We start from the raw sequence: 22,342 nt of genomic DNA, 5'->3' as shown, positions 1-22,342 counted from the left end.
CATTGTACACATCTTGCTACTGTACATGAAAAACAACAAGGTGACAGAACTTGGTATGGCTATTTCTAGGGAAAGTATTGGCTATGATTGCTAGTTACAAACAGGTCATACAGGACCAATTCCATTTCAGCCCCTAGCTCCTGGTCACATCTACATTTTAGCTAACCCGAACCCCTTTTCCTAACCTTAACCTAATGCTCTTAACTTGCTACTTTAATTATCATAACCTGCAGCATAAGTTCTCCTAACCTGCTATGAAAAGTCAATTTTGACAAATGCTGTATCCCTTCAAGACAAAACCCAGACTCCTTCCCCTTAGTTCCTACCCCTTTGGTGCTCACAGATCTGATTGGATTTCTAGAAAGAATTCCTGATCAAATAACAAAATAGTAATGTCTGAGAGAAGCCACAAACCTGCGGGCCACCGTAGACAAAGAGGACTGTGGGATGCTTCCTGCCAGGCTGGAGGTTGTGAGGCTTGTACACCATTCCATAGAGCTGGAAGCCTGACTTTCCCGGGAAGTCAAATATCTCCGGAGATTTGTAGTCTCCTGGGCAACCTGGAGAACACACAAAGATACACACAGAAAAACAAGATCAGGGCTCTCCAACCGTGTTCCTGTAGAGCTATCGCCCTGTAGGTTTTCCCTCTAACCCCAGATGTAACTGACCTTATTCAGCTTATCAACCAGCTAATTATTAGAATCCAGTGCGCTACATTAAGTTTGGAGTGAATACCTACAGGAGGGTAGCTCTCCAAGAACAGGGTTGGAGTGAATACCTACAGGAGGGTAGCTCTCAAGAATTAGGGTTGAGTGAATACCTTACAGGAGGTTATGCTTTCAAAGAACAGGTCGTTTTGAGTGAATACTACAGGAGGGTAGCTTCTCAAGAAGTTGGGTGAATACAGGGGGTGTTGGAGTGTGAATAACCTACAGGAGGGTAGCTCTCCAGGAACAGGGTTGGAGTGAATACCTACAGGAGGGTTAGCTCTCCAGGAACAGGGTTGGAGTGAATACCTACAGGAGGGTGCTCTCCAGGAACAGGATTGGAGTGAATACTTACAGGAGGGTAGCTCTCCAGGAACAGGGTTGGAGTGTGACCTACAGGACGGTCCGCTCTCCAGGAACAGGGTTGGAGTGAATACCTACAGAGGGTAGCTCTCCAGGACAGGGTTGGAGTGAATTACCTACAGGAGGGTCGCTCTCCAGGAACAGGATTGGAGTGAATACCTACAGGAGGCGCTCTCCAAGAACAGTGGTTGGAGTGTATACTTAAGAGGGTAGCTCTCCAGGAACAGATTTGGAGTGAATACTACAGGAGGGTAGCTCTCCAGGAACAGGGTTGGAGTGAATACCTACATTGGACGGTTTAGCTCTCTAGATTGATCGTTTTGTTCATAAAATACAAAAGATAGCCGGCCTTCACATTTTCCGTGACTTTTCACTTAGCCAATACAAATCTCTTAACTATCCAACATGCACAAAATCGAACTCCAAAATAGATCAATGTGATTATTTAATAAGTTCTGGATTTAGYTTGGTTTACCTATGGTGCAACAGTCACTATGAAACACACTGGCCAATGACCTGATGWTGTTAGATATCTGGCTTATAAAGCAATTCAATAGTGAGTCATTTGGGATGGGTAACTCAGAGAAGTGACTAAGTAAAGGGCAGTCTAAAATCAAAGCATTATATTGTCTTACTGTGTGTTTTTACGGCAGCATTGATTTACTCCATTCCTCCTCGGAAGTAATCGCGGATCTTACACAACAGGGACCAGATTCCCMAAAGCATYTTAAGGCTACGTTCATCGTCAGAATCTTCGTAGGAGCGTAGTTGCTTGTTATTTAACGACTGCCTCAGACCACTCGTAGAACAGCYWAGTACGTCGTTAGCTGCTTTTTTGCCCTCCAGCGTCAATTTATACACAGAAGATCTCCGCTAAATACAAAATCAAGATGTATTATGTCTTTTCTGTGACCGTCGATATTAACAGTGACTACAAACTTGCCCTTTTCTTTGCATAACAAGCGAAGGATATAAAGACGATTCCAATGAAAACTGTATTAAAAAGATACATATACAGTATAGGCTACATAGACCTATATATCTGAATGATATTGAAATACATTTCATGTTACTTAATTAAATTGGGTTTTAATTAGCTATTTGTACACTACTGTCTGTCATTTTTGCCTCAATATATTTCCTGATGTGTAACGTCCGCAATTACTTTTTATTTAACCTTTATTTAACTAGGCAAGTCAGTTGAGAACAAATTCTTATACCCCAGCCAAACCCTAACGACGCTGGGCCAATGGTGCGCCGCCCGATGGGACTCCCAATCACGGCCGGTTGTGATACAGCCTGGAATCGAACCAGGGTCTGTAGTGACGCCTCTAGCTCTGAGATGCAGTGCCTTAGACCGCTGCGCTACCCGGGAGCCCAATGATGTGCCACAACTTGATTTAGTGCATTATTATAAGGCAAGCATTAAATATTTGTAGCCATAGGTGATAATCTCTCTAGGAGCTGATCCGTCGTCAGTATTGTGGAACAATTATAATGTTAACGTAAGATTGTAAAGAGAGAATGCGGATCAGAGAGCAGCGCTGCCTTTCTCGAGCCAATCCGTTTCAACACACGCCTCAACGACAGACTGAGAGAATGTTCTCTCTGCGTGGTGTTTTGGGAAACACACAGTGCTGGAGAAAGTAGCCAGTTGTCATACTTGAGTAAAAGTAAAGATACCTTAATAGAAAATGACTCAAGTAAAAGTCACACAGTAAAATACAACTTGATTAAAAGTCAAAATAATTTCAAATGGCTTATTAAGCAAACCAGAAGGGACAACATGGTCCTAAATCACATTCCAATGGTAAAACTGGGGGGGGGGGGAGACAAAAATGCAATTTAAAATGTTGCAAGTCCCCCATCCCCAGTGAAAGTTGTGCCCCTCTAAAACTCACACATAATTTACAAACAAAGCATTTGTGTTTAGTGAGTCCGCCAGAACCAGTAGGAATGACCAGGGATGTTCTCTTGATAAGTACGTGATTTGGACAATTTCCCTGTTCTGCTAAGCATTCAAAATGTAACAAGTACTTTTGGGTGTCAGGGAAAATGTATGGAGAAAAAAGTACATTATTTCCTTTAGGAATGTAGTGAAGTAAAAATGGTCAAAAATATAAATAGTAAAGTGGAATCCCAGTACAGATACCAAGCTGACAAACTAACCCTGATTCAGATGACCATCCTTCCCATGCTAGACTACGGAGACATCATTTATAGATCGGCAGGTAAGGCGTGCGCTCGACGGCTAGATGTTCTTTACCATTCAGCTATCAGATTTCCTCCAATGCTCCTTATAGGACACATCACTGCACTCTATACTCCTCTGTAAACTGGTCATCTCAGTATCCCATTGCAAGGGTTGATGCTTATTTATAAAACCCTCTTAGGCCTCACTCCCCCCTATCTGAGATATCTACTGCAGCCCTCATCCTCCACATACAACACGGTTCTGCCAGTCACATTCTGTTAAAGGTCCCAAAGCACACCACATCCTGGGTCGCTCCTCTTTTCAGTTCGCTGCAGCTAGCGACTGGAACGAGCTGCAACAAACACTCAAACTGGACATTTTATCTCAATCCCTCATTCAAAAACTCAATCATGGCCACTCTTACTGACAGTTATGGCTGCTTGCGATGTATTGTTGTCTCTACCTTCTTGCCTGTTGTCTGTGCCCAATAATGTTTGTAACATGTTGTGCTCTGCCACTTGTCATTTGTGTTGCCACCATGCTGGTTTTCATGTGTTGCTGTCATGCTGTTGTTGTTTTATGTCTTTCTTATGTGGTGTTGTTGTGTCTCTCTTGTCGTGATGTGTGTTTTGTCCTTATTTGTATTTTATTTTTAACCCAGGCCCCGTCCCCGCAGGAGGATTTGCCTTTTGGTAGGCTCATTGCAAATAAGAATTTGTTCTTAACTGACTTGCCTAGTTAAAGGTTAAATAATAATAAACAAAAACTACTTAAGTAGTACTTTAAAAAGTATTTTACTTAAGTACTTTACACCACTGGAACGCATTGTACATCTTCAGCTGTTGTAGGAAAGATGCATGGTTAAAACAACTCGCCGACCGCGGAGGTCCCGGGGGCGACGCACAATTGGCCTAGCGTCGTCCGGGTTAGGAGGGTTGGCCGGTAGGGATATCCTGGTCTCATCGCGCTCCAGCGACTCCTGCTGGCGGCCGGACGCAAGTGCGCGCTAACCGAGGGCCAGGTGCACGGTGTTTCCTCCTACAATTGGTGCGGGGCTTCCGGGTTGGAGGCGCGCTGGTGTTAAGAAGCAGTGCGGCTTGGTTGGGTTGTGCTTTCGGAGGACGCCATGGCTTTCGACCTTCGTCTCTCCGAGCCCGTACGGGAGTTGTAGCGATGAGACAAGATCGTAATTACTAGCGATTGGATACCACGAAAATTGGGGAAAAAGGAGTAAAATATATTTTAAAAAATTAAATTAAAATAAAATATATAACCCTCGGAGCCTAAATTCCATTGCTATCAGGAAACCTGGCCCTGGAATGAGTAATTGAGAGTCCCATGGTACAGTTTACACCTATACAGTGATTGCCTCAAGGAAGAAAGAATACATCTTTAAAGGGGTAATCTGTGATTGCCACATACATTTTGGGGACTTTTTAAGTAATGATATAAACCATCCTCTCTTCCTTACCTGGGGCTTCCATCATGCTGGCCCAGAACTCAGGAACCATGTGGAGAGGGTCTCCCTCTGGGCCAGTCAGCTTGTAGATGTGGAGACAGGGGGGAGTGCTCACGTTACTGTAGTGGCTGACAAACATATCAAAGTTCTGTGGAGAGAGAAAAAGAGAGGGAGAGTAAAGAATATAGAGAGAGAAAGAGGGATAGAAAGGGGAGATACAATGATAAGGAGTGAGAGAAGGAGACAAAGAGAGATGAACAGCTGTGAATTAATCTTCACATCGGAGACAGAATGTCACTGGGCCCTGATTTCAAGCCAGCTTTGTCTCTCACCTTACAATGTTAGAGGTATACCTGAAAAATCACAACAGATYTGAGACCATCAGGTTTAGAACCACCTCCCTGGATAACTCCACATCACAGAGGGCCCAGATGCCCACACAACAGGCCATGTCTACTCTGCCCAATCTGTTAACAGCTAAGGCAAATCCCTGTAACATTGTAGTAACATYCATCAATATCCTCTCACACAGGCACACAGTGACGCTGAATGACCAGATGGCTACACAGCATGACATGGGCAGAGTTCCACAACGCTGCCTGTTGTAACCAGGCTTCTCATAGGGAAGAGATCAGCTGTACCTCCCTAAGGTACTTATGTGGTGTGGTCTCATGAAGCGTGGGGAGGGGATGATTGAGTGCAGTGTGTCTAACTGAGATCAGAATGCCAGGATGTTACAGTGTTCGTTGGTACTACCTACTGCAGCCATGTTGTTTGGCAAGATGGCCACAGAAGAGCTTGTGACAGAGGGCCATATATATATATTATATATATATAATATATATATATATTATATATTCAATCAATCCCTGTAGCCCGATTACAAGAATACATTTTTGGGGTAAGAGTTGGAATTACAGGGGTGCCAGAGGGGGGCTTGGCAGCCAGGCACCCCCCATAAGTGTTACAAAATCAAAATGCTGATCTAGCCTACTAGCCTACTACTGTTAGGACATCCCAAAGAGTCAATATACCTCCTACCCTGTTTAAGGTTAGTTCAATCCTATTTGCTGAGTGAGTCCATACCTTGCTTACAGAGCAGCTGTGGGAGAAGCCAGGCTTGCTGAGTCTGACCACRTCKCCAGGGGACTGATAGCTGACCACATAGAGGTGGTGCTCCAGGGGAGTGTCTCTAGTGCCCTGGAAGTACACCAGCTTAGAGGCCTCATTCACCCAGATCTAGAGGGACAGAGGGAGGGAGAGAGAGAATACACATCTAGATGTGTATAAGAGACAGACATAGAGGTGGTGCTCCAGGGGAGTGTCTCTAGTGCCCTGGAAGTACACCAGCTTAGAGGCCTCATTCACCCAGATCTAGAGGGACAGAGGGAGGGAGAGAGAGAATACACATCTAGATGTGTATAAGAGACAGACATAGAGGTGGTGCTCCAGGGGAGTGTCTCTAGTGCCCTGGAAGTACACCAGCTTAGAGGCCTCATTCACCCAGATCTACAGAAAGAATCACAGATTATATTTATATTGATGGCAGAACATGCATTTTAAACTTACAATAGCATAGGCACACACAAAAGTCTATTATAAAGATATTTTATAATGCACTGTGACAATAAGGGTTTTAATCTGACTGACTGAAGGTCCTACCTTGGAGCCATGCCTTGCCAAAACCTCCCACTCCCCACTGGTCAGAGTCATCTCCTCCTTGATTGCACATTTAAAGTCTCCTGCAGAGGAAAATAACATAGAGATTAGAGATGATATTTTGACAACTTTTATTACATTGGCCAGACTTACAGTGCAGTAATGTGACGCCCGGATGAGCCTTCATTAAATCACGACACATACAGATCAGTGATTAGCTCAAGGAAGGAAGGACAAAGCCTGAGTCCCAGATCTGTGTATGCCGTCACACAAAACATGACGATAGCCAGGTTTCAATCCAATTTGCGACAGAATTTCATGTGAATATTCTAAAATCACCATAGGTGTTTCCATCAAACTGACTGGYTGTGGATAAAAAGCTGTGTGGGATGATGTAGTGCACATAAAAAGCACTTAAAATGTCCATGTACCCTGTGCYTCTCGAGTGGCGCAGCGGTCTAAGTCACTGCATCGCAGTGTTGAGGTGTCACTACAGCCTGGGGTTGTAGTGTCATAACCGGCCGTGACCAGGTGTCCCATAGGGCGGCTCACAATTGGCCCAGCGTCGTCCGGGTTAGGGGTTTGGCCGGTGGGGCTTTACTTGGCTCATCGTGTTCTAGCGACTCCTTGCGACGGGCCAGGCGCCTGAAGGCTGACTTCGGTCGTCAGTTGAACGGTTTTTCCTCCGACACATTGGTGCAGCTGGCTTCCGGGTTAATTGAGAGAGTTAAGAAGCGCGGCTTGGGCCTCCCAAGTGGCACAGTGGTCTAAGGCACTGCATCGCAGTGCTAGCTGTGTCACTCGAGATTCTAGGTTTGAGACCAGGCTCTGTCGCAGCAGGACACGACCGGGAGACCCATAGGGCGGCGCACAATTGGCCCAGTGTCATCCGGGTTAGGGGAGGGTTTGGCCGGCAGGGATGTCCTTGTCCCATCGCGCACTAGCGACTCCTGTGGCGGGCCTGGGCTCAGTGCACACTGACACGGTCGCCAGGTGCACGGTGTTTCCTCTGACACATTGGTGCGGCTGGCTTCTGGGTTAAGTTGGCATTGTGTCAAGAATCAGTGCGGTTGTGTTTCGGAGGACACACAGCTCTCGACCTTCGCCTCTCCCGAGTCCGTACGGGAGTTGCAGCGATGAGACAAGATCGTAATCAAGAAATTGGGGAGAAAAAGGGGGGTAAAAATTACACACAAAAAAACATAATTAAAGTTAAATTGGTTTCCATCGCATTTTCAAGTCTAACGATGGTTTTGTCACTCAAACTTTCTCCATCTGGTTTTGGCGCATGTGCTCTAGACAACAGTTCACTGATGAAGTGGACAGGGTAGGTTATATGATGAGATTATAGATAACAGCAAGATCATTTTTATTTGATAATGGCATGTCACCAGAATTTAAAAAATACCCTCTATATCCCTCAAACTCAACTCTGGACCTGGAAGCTAGTTCCACAGCTTTGTTTCATTGTTCCACTCTAATCAGGGACTGATTTAGACCTGGGACATCAGATATGTGGAATTAATTACTGCCAGCAGCATACACCCCCCCCTCAGGTAGAACAGAAAACCATCAGGCTCCTGACCTGGTAGGTTAAGAGTTGAGTACCACTGCTCTATATTTATTGTACATTTGCATAAAGTTCATCATAACTGGTTTCATCTGTCTGTGGTGGTGGTAGGCATATCATYACGTGACTCTTACTGGCTATTATATCAAAAGTTGCTCATAACTGTGTCTCAACCGCAATTGTCACAATCTATTTAACCAATAAACTTATCCCGACTTGTGAAGTGTATTTTYTGGGGGACCGAGATTTAGCAAATTTGCTTTTTCCATCAGGCCTGACGTGGGTTTTATTATGCAAAACCTGGTTAATGACAGCAACGGAATTACCCTCTGTGTATTCGTAGCTTCCTGACCATTGGTAGCAGCCTGGTTGCAATGTTGATGTGATTTTGTACAGATGGCTGAAGCCCGTTTTGGATTCATTCACCCATATGAAAGAGAACTCGTCCTCTGACGTTTGAACGAATGGATAGAAAATATCATGAACCTGTGGACAACAGAAAAACATGGTTGTTAGTTTGTTGTGGCCTGATTCTTCCATGCAAATGCATATGTCAACATACATACATCCTCACACTGTCAATATATAGCCCTTCAAATCACTATTACACTAGAGTGACTGTCAGATGAGTGGAAATTCAACAACCAAACTGTACATGCAGTTAAATATTCCAAGAGTAATTCCCAAGAAGCATTAAATCTTCTATTTTTGAGAGGGCACTGATAGCCAAATCTACAGTCTGACGATTAATTCTACATAATACWAAGCACATATCTGGTAACTACAATTCTCTCATAAGGTACAGATGGATGAAAGACCGAGGCTCCAGAGTTTAAAATGAGGAATGACAAGTCAGTGCCCCTCCTTTCCCTAACCCGTAGTCATTTTCCATATTATCCCCACCCTGCCCCCCTTTCCCTGGCTATCTCACATTGATCCAGATGTCKGTGGTCTCCTCGTAGACGATGTAGGGCTGGACGTCATGGGGCACAGCCTCCAGGTTCTTCTGCCTCTGGGCCAGGTCGTCTGTGACGGGGATGAAGAGGGCCGGGGGCAGCAGCACCAGCTGGAGCCTCCTCTGACTGCGGTCCAACAGCACTGCCCAACCACTTGGGGGAGACAGAAACACACATTCCCTCACTGACTGGATCATACAGTACAATAATCACTGGTCCAACATCACTAATGCCTTGTCCTTTCCGCAAGCTCAGAGGACACCAACCCTGGTCCTAGAGTGCTACAGAGTATGTAGGCCTGTGTTGGAGCTCAACTGATTCAATTAATCAACCAAGATTTCTGCGGAATTGGGGGATGACTTTTCCCGTCACCCAGCCCTAACCATCACCAATGTAAGCCAAATAGCATCAGAGAGAGGTCAAAAGCAGTGTTTCCTGGGGAAACATTATGTCGTAACACTCACTATTTGCCATCAGTCGTCCATCCTGCGCGGGAGATGTACTCCGTCCCAGGGAACAGGGAGGTGAAGGGGAGAACTAGCTCCTTGTCTTGTATGCTCACGATCTGGAGACACACACAAGTCTCCTTGTAAACACTACAGTGAGCAGCGAGAGCAAAATAAGAGAATAAATCGAGAGCAGTCAAAAGCAGCTGCCACTTACTTTTCCTTGTATGTCAGTCTTTATCTCAGCCAGTTTCAGGGTGGTTTGAGGATTTTTACTGCCTACAAAAATATAATTATTTTTGTTAATTCTAGTGGTCTACTCTTGAAATGAATTTATTAGGTTATTGCTAATACTGTATGTTTGCCTAGCTACCCAAACTCCTTGCTCMGGCCAAACTCTACACCACGACCACGGATGTTAGTTTCTTCTCTGCAATGAGTCTGGATCTGAGTACCTCCCCAACGATTTCTAGAACGCAAACACATTCCTGACGTTCTGATTGGTCCCAGAAATGGATGGGTTGGGCCAGAACCAGAACACACGTGGGTAGAGCGGAGCTTTGTTTTCTACAACACCCCTCAGCAACTTCAATGATGGCAGTCATAGAGCAGCGGAAGAATTCAGTTTGAGTCGTCAGGCAAAACACGTGTCACTACATCCACATACAACCCTGCACCAGGGGGACTCAACCAGTGCCAGGGGGACTCAACCAGTGCCAGGGGGACTCATCCAGCACCAGGGGGACTCACCTGTGCGGGGGTATCTGTAGGCGTCGGCCTTTCGCTCCTCCAAGGCTGGAGAGGGAACATGAATGATCTCTACCTCCGTCTCATCCACCTCTTCATACAGCAGGTACAGAGTTTTGCCCCCATCTGAGTCTAACAGAGAAGAGCAGGTTAGACAGACGGAACTGATAACATGCTCTTGAAAATGCATACAGAAACAGCTAGCATTCATGACAGACACAGCTTCATGATGACAGTGTCTGGGGCAAGTTAAAGCCTGTACGACATTCATCAAAGCATGACTGACTGACTGTTTGATTAAGGAAGAGCCCAATTTCTCACATGAAAATGGTTCCTTCTCTAGTCATAAGGAAGGAGTGACAGAAGGTGCCTACTCACCCTCTACGGCAGAGGGACTCCACCAGTAGCCAGTGAAGCGGTCAAACTCCTCCTGGATCACAAACGTGGCCACGCCCGCAGACTTGGGGTCCTCCTTCACATTATCCAGACCTGACCCAGGGAGAGGGGAKTCATTCATTTCATTAAATCCATGCGGTGTAAGCGACACGGCATAGAGAGTGTAAACAATTCCATACAACTACAGTACACAAACTTCCAAAAGTCGCTGASCCTTCTGACCTTTGTGACAGAAGGTGAGTCTCCTCTCCTCCCCAGACTTGAGGTTAGCCAGCCACAGGTCGTTGTTGTTGATGAAAGCAATGAAGTTGGGCTCTCCTGGGGAGATCTTGGGGTCCATGCGGGTCCCGGAGCACTGTGTCTTAATCTCCACCGGCTTAATGGGCGCAGACTGCTTTTAAACCAGGAAACACACTCTTAGTGTACAGGGTCGTATTCATTAGGCACCAAACTGAACAAAACAGACTGAAACAGGGACGACCTCAACTTGTCCAATAGAACTGCTTGTTTTCGTTTTCCATWGAMWTTTTYTTTTGCTACAGTGTGCCTTAATGATTGTAACCCTGAAGACACAACCATACACACTGCAACAGCCATTCATTGCTGTGGCTTTGGGTGCTGTGCAGTTCCTKCACCAATGCTCATATCAACTATAGAATGTTAAAATGACATTCAATGACGCAGCTACTAATCAAAGTTACTGTAACTCACTTAGTGKCAATTGCAGATGTAGGAAAGGCTTTCTAAGTTCATTTAATGAATAAAGGGGGGTAAGACTCACGATGAAGCCATTGTTTCCCCCGTCCTGGCAATAGAAGAGGCTGTTGCTGGCCTGGAAGAGGAACAGGCCGGTCTGGGCGTGGTAGTCATAGGAAGTGATCCCAAACGCTCCCAGGCGCTTCCGCTCCCTGAGGAGCTCCTCTTCCCGGGAATAGGCCCCCTGGTGCGGCGTGGCCTGGTAGTGAGGGGAAAGTCATTTTGCTGTCATCATAATTATTTAAAGGTAGACTCAGCGATATGACGTAGGTGCACAAAGTAAACAGCATAGTGGGTCAATTTCAGCARCAACTAAGAACGTTGAAGCGCGAGGCTAAACTTCACAGCTGTTTTGGTCCCGTACCTGAAATCAAATTAAATGAAATTGTATGTGTCACATGCTTCGTAGACAACAGGTGTAGACTAACAGTGAAATGCTTACTTACTGGTCCATTTACATTGCTACCAGACTGACTCACCTGTTGAACATGTTCAACAGTGACGATGTGACAGTTAGGCAGTTAGCCAGAGCCTCCCTCCTTCTGGACCTATGGAGGAGGAAGGTCCCACTGGCCAGGGACACCGAGGACAACTTCCTGGGCTTCAGGAGGAAGGCCAATGGAAAATTGGACACTCRTGCTGCAGGCTTTGGAGTCTKGTGAGACTGGCCGGACCYCAACGACCTGAKCAACCGGACAGACTAATATGCAAACTGAGCCAGTGACTGCCTCTGATGCAGTTGTGGCAGATCGCAGTGTTGTTGTGGAGGCTTCTGTCACCCATGATGAAACATCTCATCCTACATCCAGGACGACACTCCTTGGTATCAGACRGATGTAGCTATTGCAACGCTGSACTGGCCTGAGGCAGCAGGGGAAACTCACTGCCCTGGACTGTGCTGACCACTCTGTCTTCCATTCCATGCTGCAAGTTGTACCAACAAAATATAATCTAGCACTCTGGTCCCCTGCAAACCATGACCCATTTTGTATTCTACATGAGTCAAATGTAATGGAGTCCATTGCCCACGTTGTGAATGGCCGCTGTTCATACAAGGATTTGTACATTGCTAATCATGATGGCCTTGTTGTTCTGATAGCCAGAGAGGTGAGACAAGTGGTCTCACCAACAGCACACATGCGTAAACATTGTTGTGTAACAGGAAGCTGGTTTGATGTTGATGATGTGATTTCCTGTGGGCCAAATACACCAGATATTGTTGTTGTGGGGGAGGCGCTCATTTTGGAAGTGGGCTGCTCAGTGGATGGCTACATGGAGCAAAACTTCACTGAGAAGCTTTTTAAATACTAGCCCCTCATGGCATGCTGGGACAGCCTCGGGTGGAGGTGCAAGCTGGTGGCGCTGATATTTGGCAGTCGCGGCCACATACACAGACTTGCAGTGTGTGGCCTCCAGATTGCGGGCCTGACAAAAACGGGCGAAGCAATTGACTAGATACTGCTCTGTTTCAGCTATTGTAGCTGTTTGGAGAAGGAGGTGCTTTCTGTACCCTTGAGGGCCATGCATACAGGGACCTTTGAAATGTTTGGATCCTTTTTTTGTACATTTSATTGGTGGATTCAAATAAATTATTTAAAATGTGTGGCGTCAGTATGCATGTGCGTGCCTGTTATCTGASAGCGTGAAGCGAACCCAYGCACATGCGAAGATACTGTGTGTGACTGTGTGCGAGCGAAGTCTGCATCTCCCTCATCGCAATATCTGCGGTGATGATCGCGGCAGCGTCATTTCGCTGAGTCTACCTTTAATGATCATTCAACTGTTATTTAATTGTCGCTGTCTGGAGACTTTGTGGGTATCTCTGAATKAATGTCTGTGAATATGTGAGAAATTATGGTTCCACTTTCCTATTACGCATCTCCTGGCTTCAGGTCTTGTTATGTTACGAACGTTTCCAGTGAATTAGCAAATGCATTTTTTGACAAACCACGGTAAAAAAAATGTTAGAAAGCTTGAGATCTTTATCTTATGAGGATAATAACTATAATAATAATGATAATAACTATAATATATTTTATTAGGATTTCCTTGGCACCAGGTTTGGAGGTCATTAGGTTTCAGTGACGCACAGAGGATTCAAGGGGTATTCACCTGGAAGTGATCCAGCATCTGTTTCCACGACAACACCAAGAGGGCCTCTTTCCGGATCTTCTTGGGGATTTCCGAGTAGAGCAGTGAGTTCTCTCTACTTCCGTAAGGCATTCCTGATCGATAGAGACGGTCGGAAGTGAAAATTAGTTAAGAGGCCATGGTACAACTTGCAAAACAGTGTTGCAACTTGAGAAACGTGAGTAACTCAATGACGCACTGAGTGACCCAAAGTGTGACGATCATCAGTGGCAGATGGCCTTGGCTCACCGAGGTAGTACAGTCGATGGGAGTGGGGGCCTGACTCATCGTTTTTCTGCACAAACTGGAAGTCATGGGGCGCTTTGTTGGCGATCATTCCTGAGTACTTCCTGCTGCTGTGGATGATGTCACGCAGGCCGCCCCACGAGTGCTTCTCCACATAGAACTGAGATGGAACGGCCTCCATCTCCACCACCTCTGTGCTGTCTGTTAGCCCGTCCACCGCCGTCATATTCCCTTCTAAATAACTGAGAGGGAGAACAGAAAAAAACACAGAGACAACCCGCTGGTAATCTACATGCTCACGAACAATGGCACTTGCATCTAGTATGGAAACGCACACAGACAGATAGACAGACACACATGTATTGGCCTATACAATGGGTTATCTAGCACTCCTATCTGCAGAGAAGGTACACACAGGTCATTGGAACGCACATGGACACCATACCTTTTCCAGTAACCTTCTGTTTTGTCTCCAAGTTTGACCTTCTTCACTCTATGCATTCACTGGCCAACAAGCCTCAACCAGAGTCTGCAATCTAAAGTTAAACATTCAAATAAAAGGGTTAATCAATCTTATAGACATTGAATAAAACGCCTACATATAAAATCTCTCATTCAAACCTGCATGCAGTAAAGGTTTGGTATTTAGGTCGGCAGGTAGCCTAGTGGTTAAGGGCGTTGGTCCAGTAACCGAAAGTTTGCTTGGTGTGAATTCCAGAGCCGACTAGGAGAAAAATCTGTTGATGTGCCCTTGAGCAAGGCATGGAACCCTAGTCACTCTGGATAAGAGCGTCTGCTAAATGACTAAAATGTATCTAAGGTGTGATAGAAGATAGCAAAGGCATCTTCAGGAATGCATGAAACCTTAGCCAACATAATGATAGTAAAAACAAAGTGGTTGTATAGTTTGATGTTACAGGAATGCATGAAACCTTTTGCCCTCTGTATGGAGTGGGCAGGCGTAAAGGCGGTTGCCAAGGACCCCATTGATGTTCTTTGTGTTGGTGGAATTTCAGAGAACTCATTTGCTTTCAGATGATGTGAAGAAAACATTCAAGCATTGGATTTAAAGGGAATCTGATCACCAATAGCCTGCTCGGTGCCCATTGTCCAAACAAACCTATGGGCCGTGACCCCCTCAACCTGGCCTTTACAATGTCACACTGAAGCTCCAGAAGGAGTGGATGGGTGTGTAAACATTATGACAATAGCTCCAAAACAGCCCTCTGGGAGACTAGGGTGAACATGCAAATTGGTCACAGCTCTATACAGAACAAAAATATAAAAGCAACAATTTCAAAGATTTTACTGAGTTACAGTTTATATGAGAAAATCTGTCAATTAAAAAAAAAAATGAATTAGGATCTATGGATTTCCACTGACTGGGAATACAGATATGCATCTGTTGGTCACAGATACTTTAAAAGAAATAGGCCTCACAATGGGCCTCTGGATCTCGTCACGGTATCTCTGTGCATTGAAATTGCCAACGATAAAATGCAATTGTGTTTGTTGTCTGTTGTCTGTAGCTTATGCCTGCCTATACCATAACTCCACCTCCACCATGGGCACTCTGTTCCCAATGTTGACATTAGCAAACCGCTCGCCCAAACGTGCCATACAAGTGGTCGGCGGTAGTCAGGCCGGTTGGACGTACTGCCAAATTCTCTAAAACGATGTTGGTAGAGAAATTAACATTAAATTCTCTGGCAACAGATCTGGTGGAAATTCCTGCAGTCAGCATGCCAATTGCACCCTCCCTCAAAACTTGAGAYATCTGTGGCATTGTGTTGTGTTATAAAACTGCACATTTTAGAGTGKCCTTTTATTGTCCCCAGCACAAGATCCATCTGTGTAATGATCACACTGTTTAATCAGCTTCTTGATATGCCACACCTGTCAGGGGGATGGATTATCTTGACAAAGGAGAAATGTTCACTAAACAGGGGATGTAAACAAATTTGTAGACACAATTTGAGAGAAATAAGCTTTTTGTGTGTATGGAACACTTCACATATTTTATTTCAGCWCATGAAACCAACACGTTACATGTTGTATTTCTATTTTTGTTCAGTGTACAAGGGGAAATATGGCCTGGGGGGGGGGTTGGAAGGCCTAAACTGCACCATACAGAAAAGGTATGAAGAAGTATCACTTCTGCATCTGGAAAGCAGGAAGTGATAGCTGACAAACTCGTTTTTGTCATCCACACATTGCCTGCATTGACTACAGACTAATCTAAGTCACTGACATTTTCTCTTCCATTAATAACCTTTGAAGATAAGACGAACTGATATTCTACCATTATAAATATCAGATAGGTTGGTAGCTAGAATTGGGAAAGGAAACCAGGGATAGGAAATAATTTAATGACCGGTACGTACGACATAGCTATCTTTGTTCTCATCAAGGGGTCACAACTGTAGCTGGATATGGTTTAGCTAGCTAACAGTACAAGTTGGCAACAGTGTCGTGATTAGCTACATTGTATATCTAATATAGCGTAATTGTTACATTGCCGCAAACTAACTACATGTTACCGCAACGTTTACCAGGTAGGATACACTGTAACATGACAGCTCTCTCGTGACAGTTGTCGGGTATAYCAGGTTGGCAACTATGAGCTAGCTGGTTCCTTAGCAAGCCTGTCACTGGAGTCGACTACTATCAGAATCGAGTTCAGAAGCGTATACTTACCAATCCAGCCTCTTCTTATTTTCCAAACGATCCTTGGCTTTACTAGGTAGGTATTAAAACACRAATATTATTACTGCTAAAGGTTGTGTCCATGGCCCAGAATGTAGGCAGACATAAACGTAGATCACGAAGGAGAACACCCAGGAACCTTCTAACCCGGGGATAATGCTTCGGCGCTTTTACAGGGCCGCACCGCTCCTCTTCGGCTGTGTTCGCAAGGATGATGCTGCGCTAGCGGCTGCGCATTGACTAATCCTAACCAGAAATGAGTGTTTGATACGCGGCAATAATTTATGAATAAAGAATTGTACACATTCTACTGTAAACATGTACTGACAGGAAAGGTTGCCAAAACTGTAAATGATTCAAGATTATTGCATTGGAAAATATGCTGTCCGTTTCAAAAAAAAAAAAAACTGAAACAGTAGATGCAATGTTCAATTAACACAACAATATCAATGACTGTCAAGTCTTAATTGCTTTAATAAAATGTCCCAGTTTACTAGACATTCACGATTCAGGTGGCGAAGCAATCTAGGGTGTTTGTTCGTTTATTATACGTGACTGTTTGGCAGTAATTTTCTCTGAATTAACGTGATAGATTACCTCACATATGAGTTTACCCTTGTGGTAGCCGTGTATATGCAAATTTAGCCGTGTTGAGACAAATGCAACACACCATATTGCCAGTAAACGGATTATTATTTCTTTTAAACCCCCCCCCCCCCAAAAAAAGTTAACACATTGGCACATATGTACTCAGACCTTGAAAACGAAATTAATTCAGTGCCATTAGACCCCTTTTCAATGGATACAAATTCAGGCAAACAGAACAAAACACGTTTAAATTAAAAGCCAACAGAAAAATGTGGGGACYTCATTTTTATTTATACAAAGACAGCAGCCCTTCTATTTCAGTGGGATGAAACGGGAAGAATGTGTAGCTCCGATACCGGGGCGACCGTGCTTGACTGGCTTGTAGGTGATAGAGAACTCCCCCAGGTAGTGGCCGCACATCTCAGGCTGGAGAGAGAAATGTAAAATTGTTAGTATGGAGCAGGACAATCCTGTTACTAGACAACTAGAATACACCTGTACCACAACTACCACAGTACATTGTGCACCGACAGCTTCAGACATAAAACTTAAGGCCAAGACTGATGCAGGACCAAAACATTTATGGACTACACAAAAATCTGTGATTGTTACCAAAGGCTTCAAAAATACAGTGAGGCAAATCAAGTAATAGGCAAGTGACATGCAGGTCAATGGATGCAAAATCCCTAGCAAAAAGTAAAATACAAAAAGTTATTTACAATTGTAATCTCGGGAGGGGCCATTGTGGTGTCTAGTAGGCTTGGACAGTATAACGGGGAATTTGGAAATARCCACGGGAAGGTTTTTCCATAYCGATTAAAACTATATTTGAAGTTTAATGAATTTGAATATTTGTCATTACTTTTTAACTAGGAGATAAAGCAGATTGCTTTYGTCATTTCACCCATCACATATTCATTATGAAGCCTACTGGTAGTCCCCAGTAACATGATGTTTGTTTACAAGCACAGTGACGAGACCGGAGCCTTCAGTCACTCACTGCTGTGCAGCACGCRCCAGGTGATCTAGTTATAGTATGGAATTCACAACTAAATATTTGCCAGCTAGATACACTACAATGCCAAAAGTATGTGGACAYGTGTAAAAATCGCATTCCAAAATCATGGGCATTGATATGGACCAGGTCTCTCCTGGAAAAKAGATGTTATYTCAATGAGAAAAACCTGTATAAATAAAGGTACATTTTTTTTATGGAGTTGGTCCCCCCTTTGCTGATATCACAGCCTCCACTCTTCTGGAAAGGCTTTCCACAAGGAAGAACATTGCTGCAGAGACTTCCATTAAGCCACAAGAGCATTAGTGAGGCCGGGCACTGATGTTGGGCGATTAGGCCTGGCTTGCAGCCTGTGTTCCAATTCACCCCAAAATTGTTCGATGGGGTTGAGGTCAGGGCTCTGTGCAGGCCAGTCAAGTTCTTCCACACCGATCTCAACAAACCATTTCTGTAGGGACCTCGCTTTTTGCACAGGGGTATTGTCATGCTGAAACAGGAAAGGGCCTTCCCCAAACCATTGCCACAAAGTTAGAGGCACAGAATCTAGAATGTCACTGTATGCTGTAGCATTAAGACTCCCTTCACTGGAACTAAGGGGCTTAGCCCAAACCACGAAAAACAGCCACAGATCATTATTCATTCTCCACCAAACTTCACAGTCGGTACTATGCATTCGGGCAGGTAGCGTTCTCCTGGCACCTGCCAAACACAGATTCGTCTATCGGACTGCCAGATGGTGAAGCGTGATTCATCACACCAGAGAACACGGTTCCACTGCTCTAGAGTTCAATBGCAGCGAGCTTCAGCAGAGTCTTGACATTGTGCATGGTGATCTTAGGCTTGTGTGCGGCTGCTCGGCCATGGAAACCCATTTCATGAAGCTCCTAACAAACGGTTATTGTGCTGAAGTTGCTTCCAGGGGCAGTTTGGAACTTGGTAGTGAGTGTTGCAACAGAGGACATAAAAAAATAAATGCGCTACACGTTTCAGCACTTGGCGGTCCTGTTCTGTGAGCTTGTGGGGGCAGGTAGCCTAGTGGTTAGAGCGTTGGACTATTAACCGAAAGGTTGCAAGATTGAATCCCCGAGGTTGACAAGRAAAAAATCTGTCGTTCTGCCCCTGAACAAGGCAGTTAACCCACTGTTCCTAGGCCTTCATTGAAAATAAGAATTTGTTCTTAACCCGACTTGCCTAGTTAAATAAACTTGTGTGGCCTACCACTTTGCGGCTGAGCCGTTATTGCTCCTAGACGTTTCCACTTCATAATAACAGCACTTACAGTTGACCGGGGCAGCTCTAGCAGGGCAGAAAAYAGACAAACTGACTTGTTGGAAAGGTGGCATCCTATGACGGTGCCACGTTGAGTCACTGAGCTCTTCAGTTCAGACTATTCTACTGCCAATGTTTGTCTATGGAGATTGCATGGCGGTGTGCTTGATTTTAAACACCTGTCAGCAACGGGTGTGGCTGAAATAGTTGAATCCAATAACTTGAAGGGGTGTCCACATACTTTTGGCCATAGTGTATCTTATTACTATTACATTAACTGTCTGAAATGTGCTAACTGCTATGCAGTTGTGCATTAGGTATCGTGCTACCTGGTTAGCTTCTCGCAAAACCAACTTCTCTTGGTAACAGCAGAGAACCTCCTTTTGGATCAAAAGCCTTGCTGTCTAAAAATGTTTTGTGAGTGCAGCAAACTGAGTAGCATTTTTTAGTTCCTTGTATAACTTTGAGCTGGGATGTCTGTACTGTAAATAGTTCATGTCAGAGACTATAAAATGTTCACAATGCACTCTTTAGCATTTAGCTAGCATTCAATATGGAATTTTACATGAACCTATTAGCATTGCTAACCTTTGGATTAGAGGCCCAGTGAGGTTAGACATTTTTTATTTATTTAACTAGGCAAGTCAGTTAAGAACAAAKTCTTATTTACAATGCCAGACCAAACCTGGACGACGCTGGGCCAAATTGTGCGCCACCAGACCGCTGCCCCACCTGGGGGCCCCAAAATAGCACCCCTTGTGTTCAGTGTCGGTATTACCAAATATCCCAGGACAACACAAGGTTGATATGAAGGTATGACAATCTGGAAACCGCCCAAGCCTATCCACAGACCTTTCCCAAAACCTCACCTTGATTTCAACCTGGTTGAAGGTCTTGCCGTTGTACACTCCGACCATTGAGCCGACCATCTCAGGCAGGATGACCATGTCCCTAAGGTGAGTCTTCACCACCTCGGGCTTCTCCATCGGGGGAGCCTCCTTCTTGGCCTTACGCAGGCGCTTCAGGAGGGACTGCTGCTTGCGGCGAAGGCCACGGTTAAGTCTCCTCCTCTGGCGGGCGCAGTACAGCTGCATCAGCTGTTCACTGGAGAAGAGGCATGATGCAGTCAGGCATACTTTCAGATTAACATTCMGCATTAGGTCCAAATAGCAGACTGGAGACTTCTACAGGGAAGTTAATTAAACATTTAAATGAATCCAGACTGCACCAAAATGGCCTCTAGAATTTCACATATTTAGTCAATAGTCCAACTAATTATGTAACGATATGTATTGTATTACATGCAAAATTGAGAAAACAAAAGAAAATGGAACACAGCATACCAGTTGCCATAATAATGTACCCAACTTTCGAAAGAGAGAACGCCACTGTCAGACCTCACCCTTCTGCAAGATGGGGTTCATCTAGCATTGGTATGATGGTTACACTCAGAAAGGGCTGAGCTTTCACCAAAATACCACAATGCAAACAGCATTATTKCCAAATGTAGTGGCGCATTTACTGGATGAATTGATTTACTCACTAGGACATGTCCAGAAGCTGGTCCAGGTCCACACCTCTGTAGGTGAACTTCCTGAAGGTACGCTTCTTCTTGATCTCGACATCCGCCTAGGGAAATCACACAAACTACTTTAACACAGTGGATATTGAGGGCCAACGAAAATGAGTGTTAAAACGAGACGTTCATTAGGAATATCATTAATAATAGTTATAGCCACTATGTGTTAGTAGAGTGCTGTTGTGCTGACTTCGGAATCCCCGTGATATGCAACTTTTCRGGGAAGTTAGGAACCAATATACACAGGCAGTTAGGTAAGCTAAGGCTAGCTTTTTCAAACAGAAATTTGCTTTCCTGTAGCACAAAAAAGTTCTGGGACACTAAAGTCCATGGAGAATAAGAGCACCTCCCCCCAGCTGCCCACTGCACTGAGGCTAGGAAACACTGATAAATCCACTATAATTGCGAATTTCAATAAGCATTTTTCTACAGCTGGCCATGCTTTCCACCTGGCTACAGCTGGCCATGCTTTCCCCTACCTCGATCAACTGCCCTGCACCTCCCACAGCAACTCGCCCAAGCCCCCCCCATTTCTCCTTCACCCAAATCCAGATAGCTGATGTTCTGAAAGAGCTGCAAAATCTGGACGCCTACAAATCAGCCGGGCTATATATGTTGCAACCCCTATTACTAGCCTGTTCAACCTCACTTCGTATCGTCTGAGATTCCCAAAGATTGGAAAGCTGCCGCGATCATCACCCTCTTCAAAAGGGGGAGACACTCTAGACCCAAACTGCTACAGACCTATATCTATTCTACCCTGCCTTTCTAAGGTCTTCGAAAGCCAAGTTAAATAGATTACCAACCATTTCGAATCCCACCGTACCTTCTCCTCTTTTGTAAACTGTACAATTTCACCGAGATTCATGGATCGTATAGGAAATGGTCTGTTACATAGGGTATGTTTTGGCAGCATGAGTGAAGGATGCTTTGTTGCGAAATAGGAAGCTGATTCTAAGAATGTAGATTTGGAGTAATTGGATATGCTTAAATGTGAGTCTGGAAGAGAGAACGAGTTACAGATATAAGCGCAGACACACCTAGGTGTTAGTTTGTAGATTGTCCACTATTTCTATATGTCTCAGTAAAATCCCAGAAGCATCTCCCGAGGTAAAGAGTGATGCTGGACGGTTGAAGAGAGGATCATTAGGTTTTACTTGGCATTTAAGAGAGCAGTTTGGGTGCAGCACTGGGAAGGAGAGGGGTATGTATGGCTATTGAAGCGTCGCCATCCTGGAGGTTTCAAGGTATTAACCAGAGTCCAGGGTAAAGATAGCCAGAGGTATATATCCACCCCACCACAGAGATTGGTAGTGGTTAGCTGTTTCCTGCTGTAGAGGATGGATCAGTGAGGAATCACACCTCAACTTGAACGACAGGAAGGAGTGAACACGATCATTGATTTGTTATTACAGAGGAAGAGACCGTGCCCGGCGAGGCACAAATATAACGGAATAAGGAGAGTGTTGTTTTCATTGCGTATAATTTGGATTTATCGATTTGAAGTTTAGGGCTCTTGTTCTGGGTGGATGGTTAGCTTACACGATTGTGTC

At 44.8% G+C, this 22,342-nt stretch overlaps 2 protein-coding genes and 1 non-coding gene across 4 annotated transcripts in view; all 3 read right to left on the bottom strand.

Moving 5' to 3' along the window:
• LOC111978887 (dipeptidyl peptidase 9) overlaps positions 1–17,096 on the bottom strand; it is a 24,547-nt gene extending 7,451 nt beyond the window's left edge. The window contains exons 1-16 of the mRNA XM_024009128.2: positions 16,330–17,096; positions 14,078–14,168; positions 13,636–13,874; positions 13,369–13,481; positions 11,282–11,455; positions 10,723–10,894; positions 10,483–10,593; positions 10,108–10,236; positions 9,575–9,636; positions 9,376–9,476; positions 8,887–9,064; positions 8,282–8,441; positions 6,389–6,468; positions 5,813–5,965; positions 4,739–4,874; positions 415–560 (exon numbers count right to left, since the gene is read on the bottom strand). Coding sequence (XP_023864896.1) covers positions 415–560; positions 4,739–4,874; positions 5,813–5,965; positions 6,389–6,468; positions 8,282–8,441; positions 8,887–9,064; positions 9,376–9,476; positions 9,575–9,636; positions 10,108–10,236; positions 10,483–10,593; positions 10,723–10,894; positions 11,282–11,455; positions 13,369–13,481; positions 13,636–13,874; positions 14,078–14,133 — 2,010 coding nt within the window. The 5' untranslated portion in view covers positions 14,134–14,168; positions 16,330–17,096. The remainder of the gene's footprint in view (positions 1–414; positions 561–4,738; positions 4,875–5,812; positions 5,966–6,388; positions 6,469–8,281; positions 8,442–8,886; positions 9,065–9,375; positions 9,477–9,574; positions 9,637–10,107; positions 10,237–10,482; positions 10,594–10,722; positions 10,895–11,281; positions 11,456–13,368; positions 13,482–13,635; positions 13,875–14,077; positions 14,169–16,329) is intronic.
• Positions 17,097–17,196: 100 nt separating this feature from the next.
• The window catches only part of LOC111978886 (small ribosomal subunit protein uS19), a 7,720-nt gene continuing 2,574 nt past the window's right edge, over positions 17,197–22,342 (bottom strand). Inside the window, exons 1-4 of one of the 2 annotated variants that reach the window (XM_070448965.1) lie at positions 21,596–21,618; positions 20,754–20,839; positions 20,080–20,314; positions 17,197–17,352 (exon numbers count right to left, since the gene is read on the bottom strand). In XM_070448965.1, coding sequence (XP_070305066.1) covers positions 17,239–17,352; positions 20,080–20,314; positions 20,754–20,839; positions 21,596–21,598 — 438 coding nt within the window. In that variant the 5' untranslated portion in view covers positions 21,599–21,618 and the 3' untranslated portion in view covers positions 17,197–17,238. Of the gene's footprint in view, positions 17,353–20,079; positions 20,315–20,753; positions 20,840–21,595; positions 21,619–22,342 lie in introns of those variants that run through there. The other variant, XM_024009127.1, reaches the window with a different exon arrangement.
• LOC111979854 (small nucleolar RNA SNORA35) lies at positions 20,566–20,698 on the bottom strand. Its single transcript, XR_002879388.1, has one exon. It is a non-coding gene; the product is annotated as a small nucleolar RNA SNORA35 (small nucleolar RNA).

The sequence above is a fragment of the Salvelinus sp. IW2-2015 genome, linkage group LG19, assembly GCF_002910315.2.
Source record: "Salvelinus sp. IW2-2015 linkage group LG19, ASM291031v2, whole genome shotgun sequence".
NCBI lineage: Eukaryota > Metazoa > Chordata > Actinopteri > Salmoniformes > Salmonidae > Salvelinus > Salvelinus sp. IW2-2015.
The sequence above is the reverse complement of the archived record's forward strand: the minus strand, read 5'-3'. Positions and strand labels throughout refer to the sequence as shown.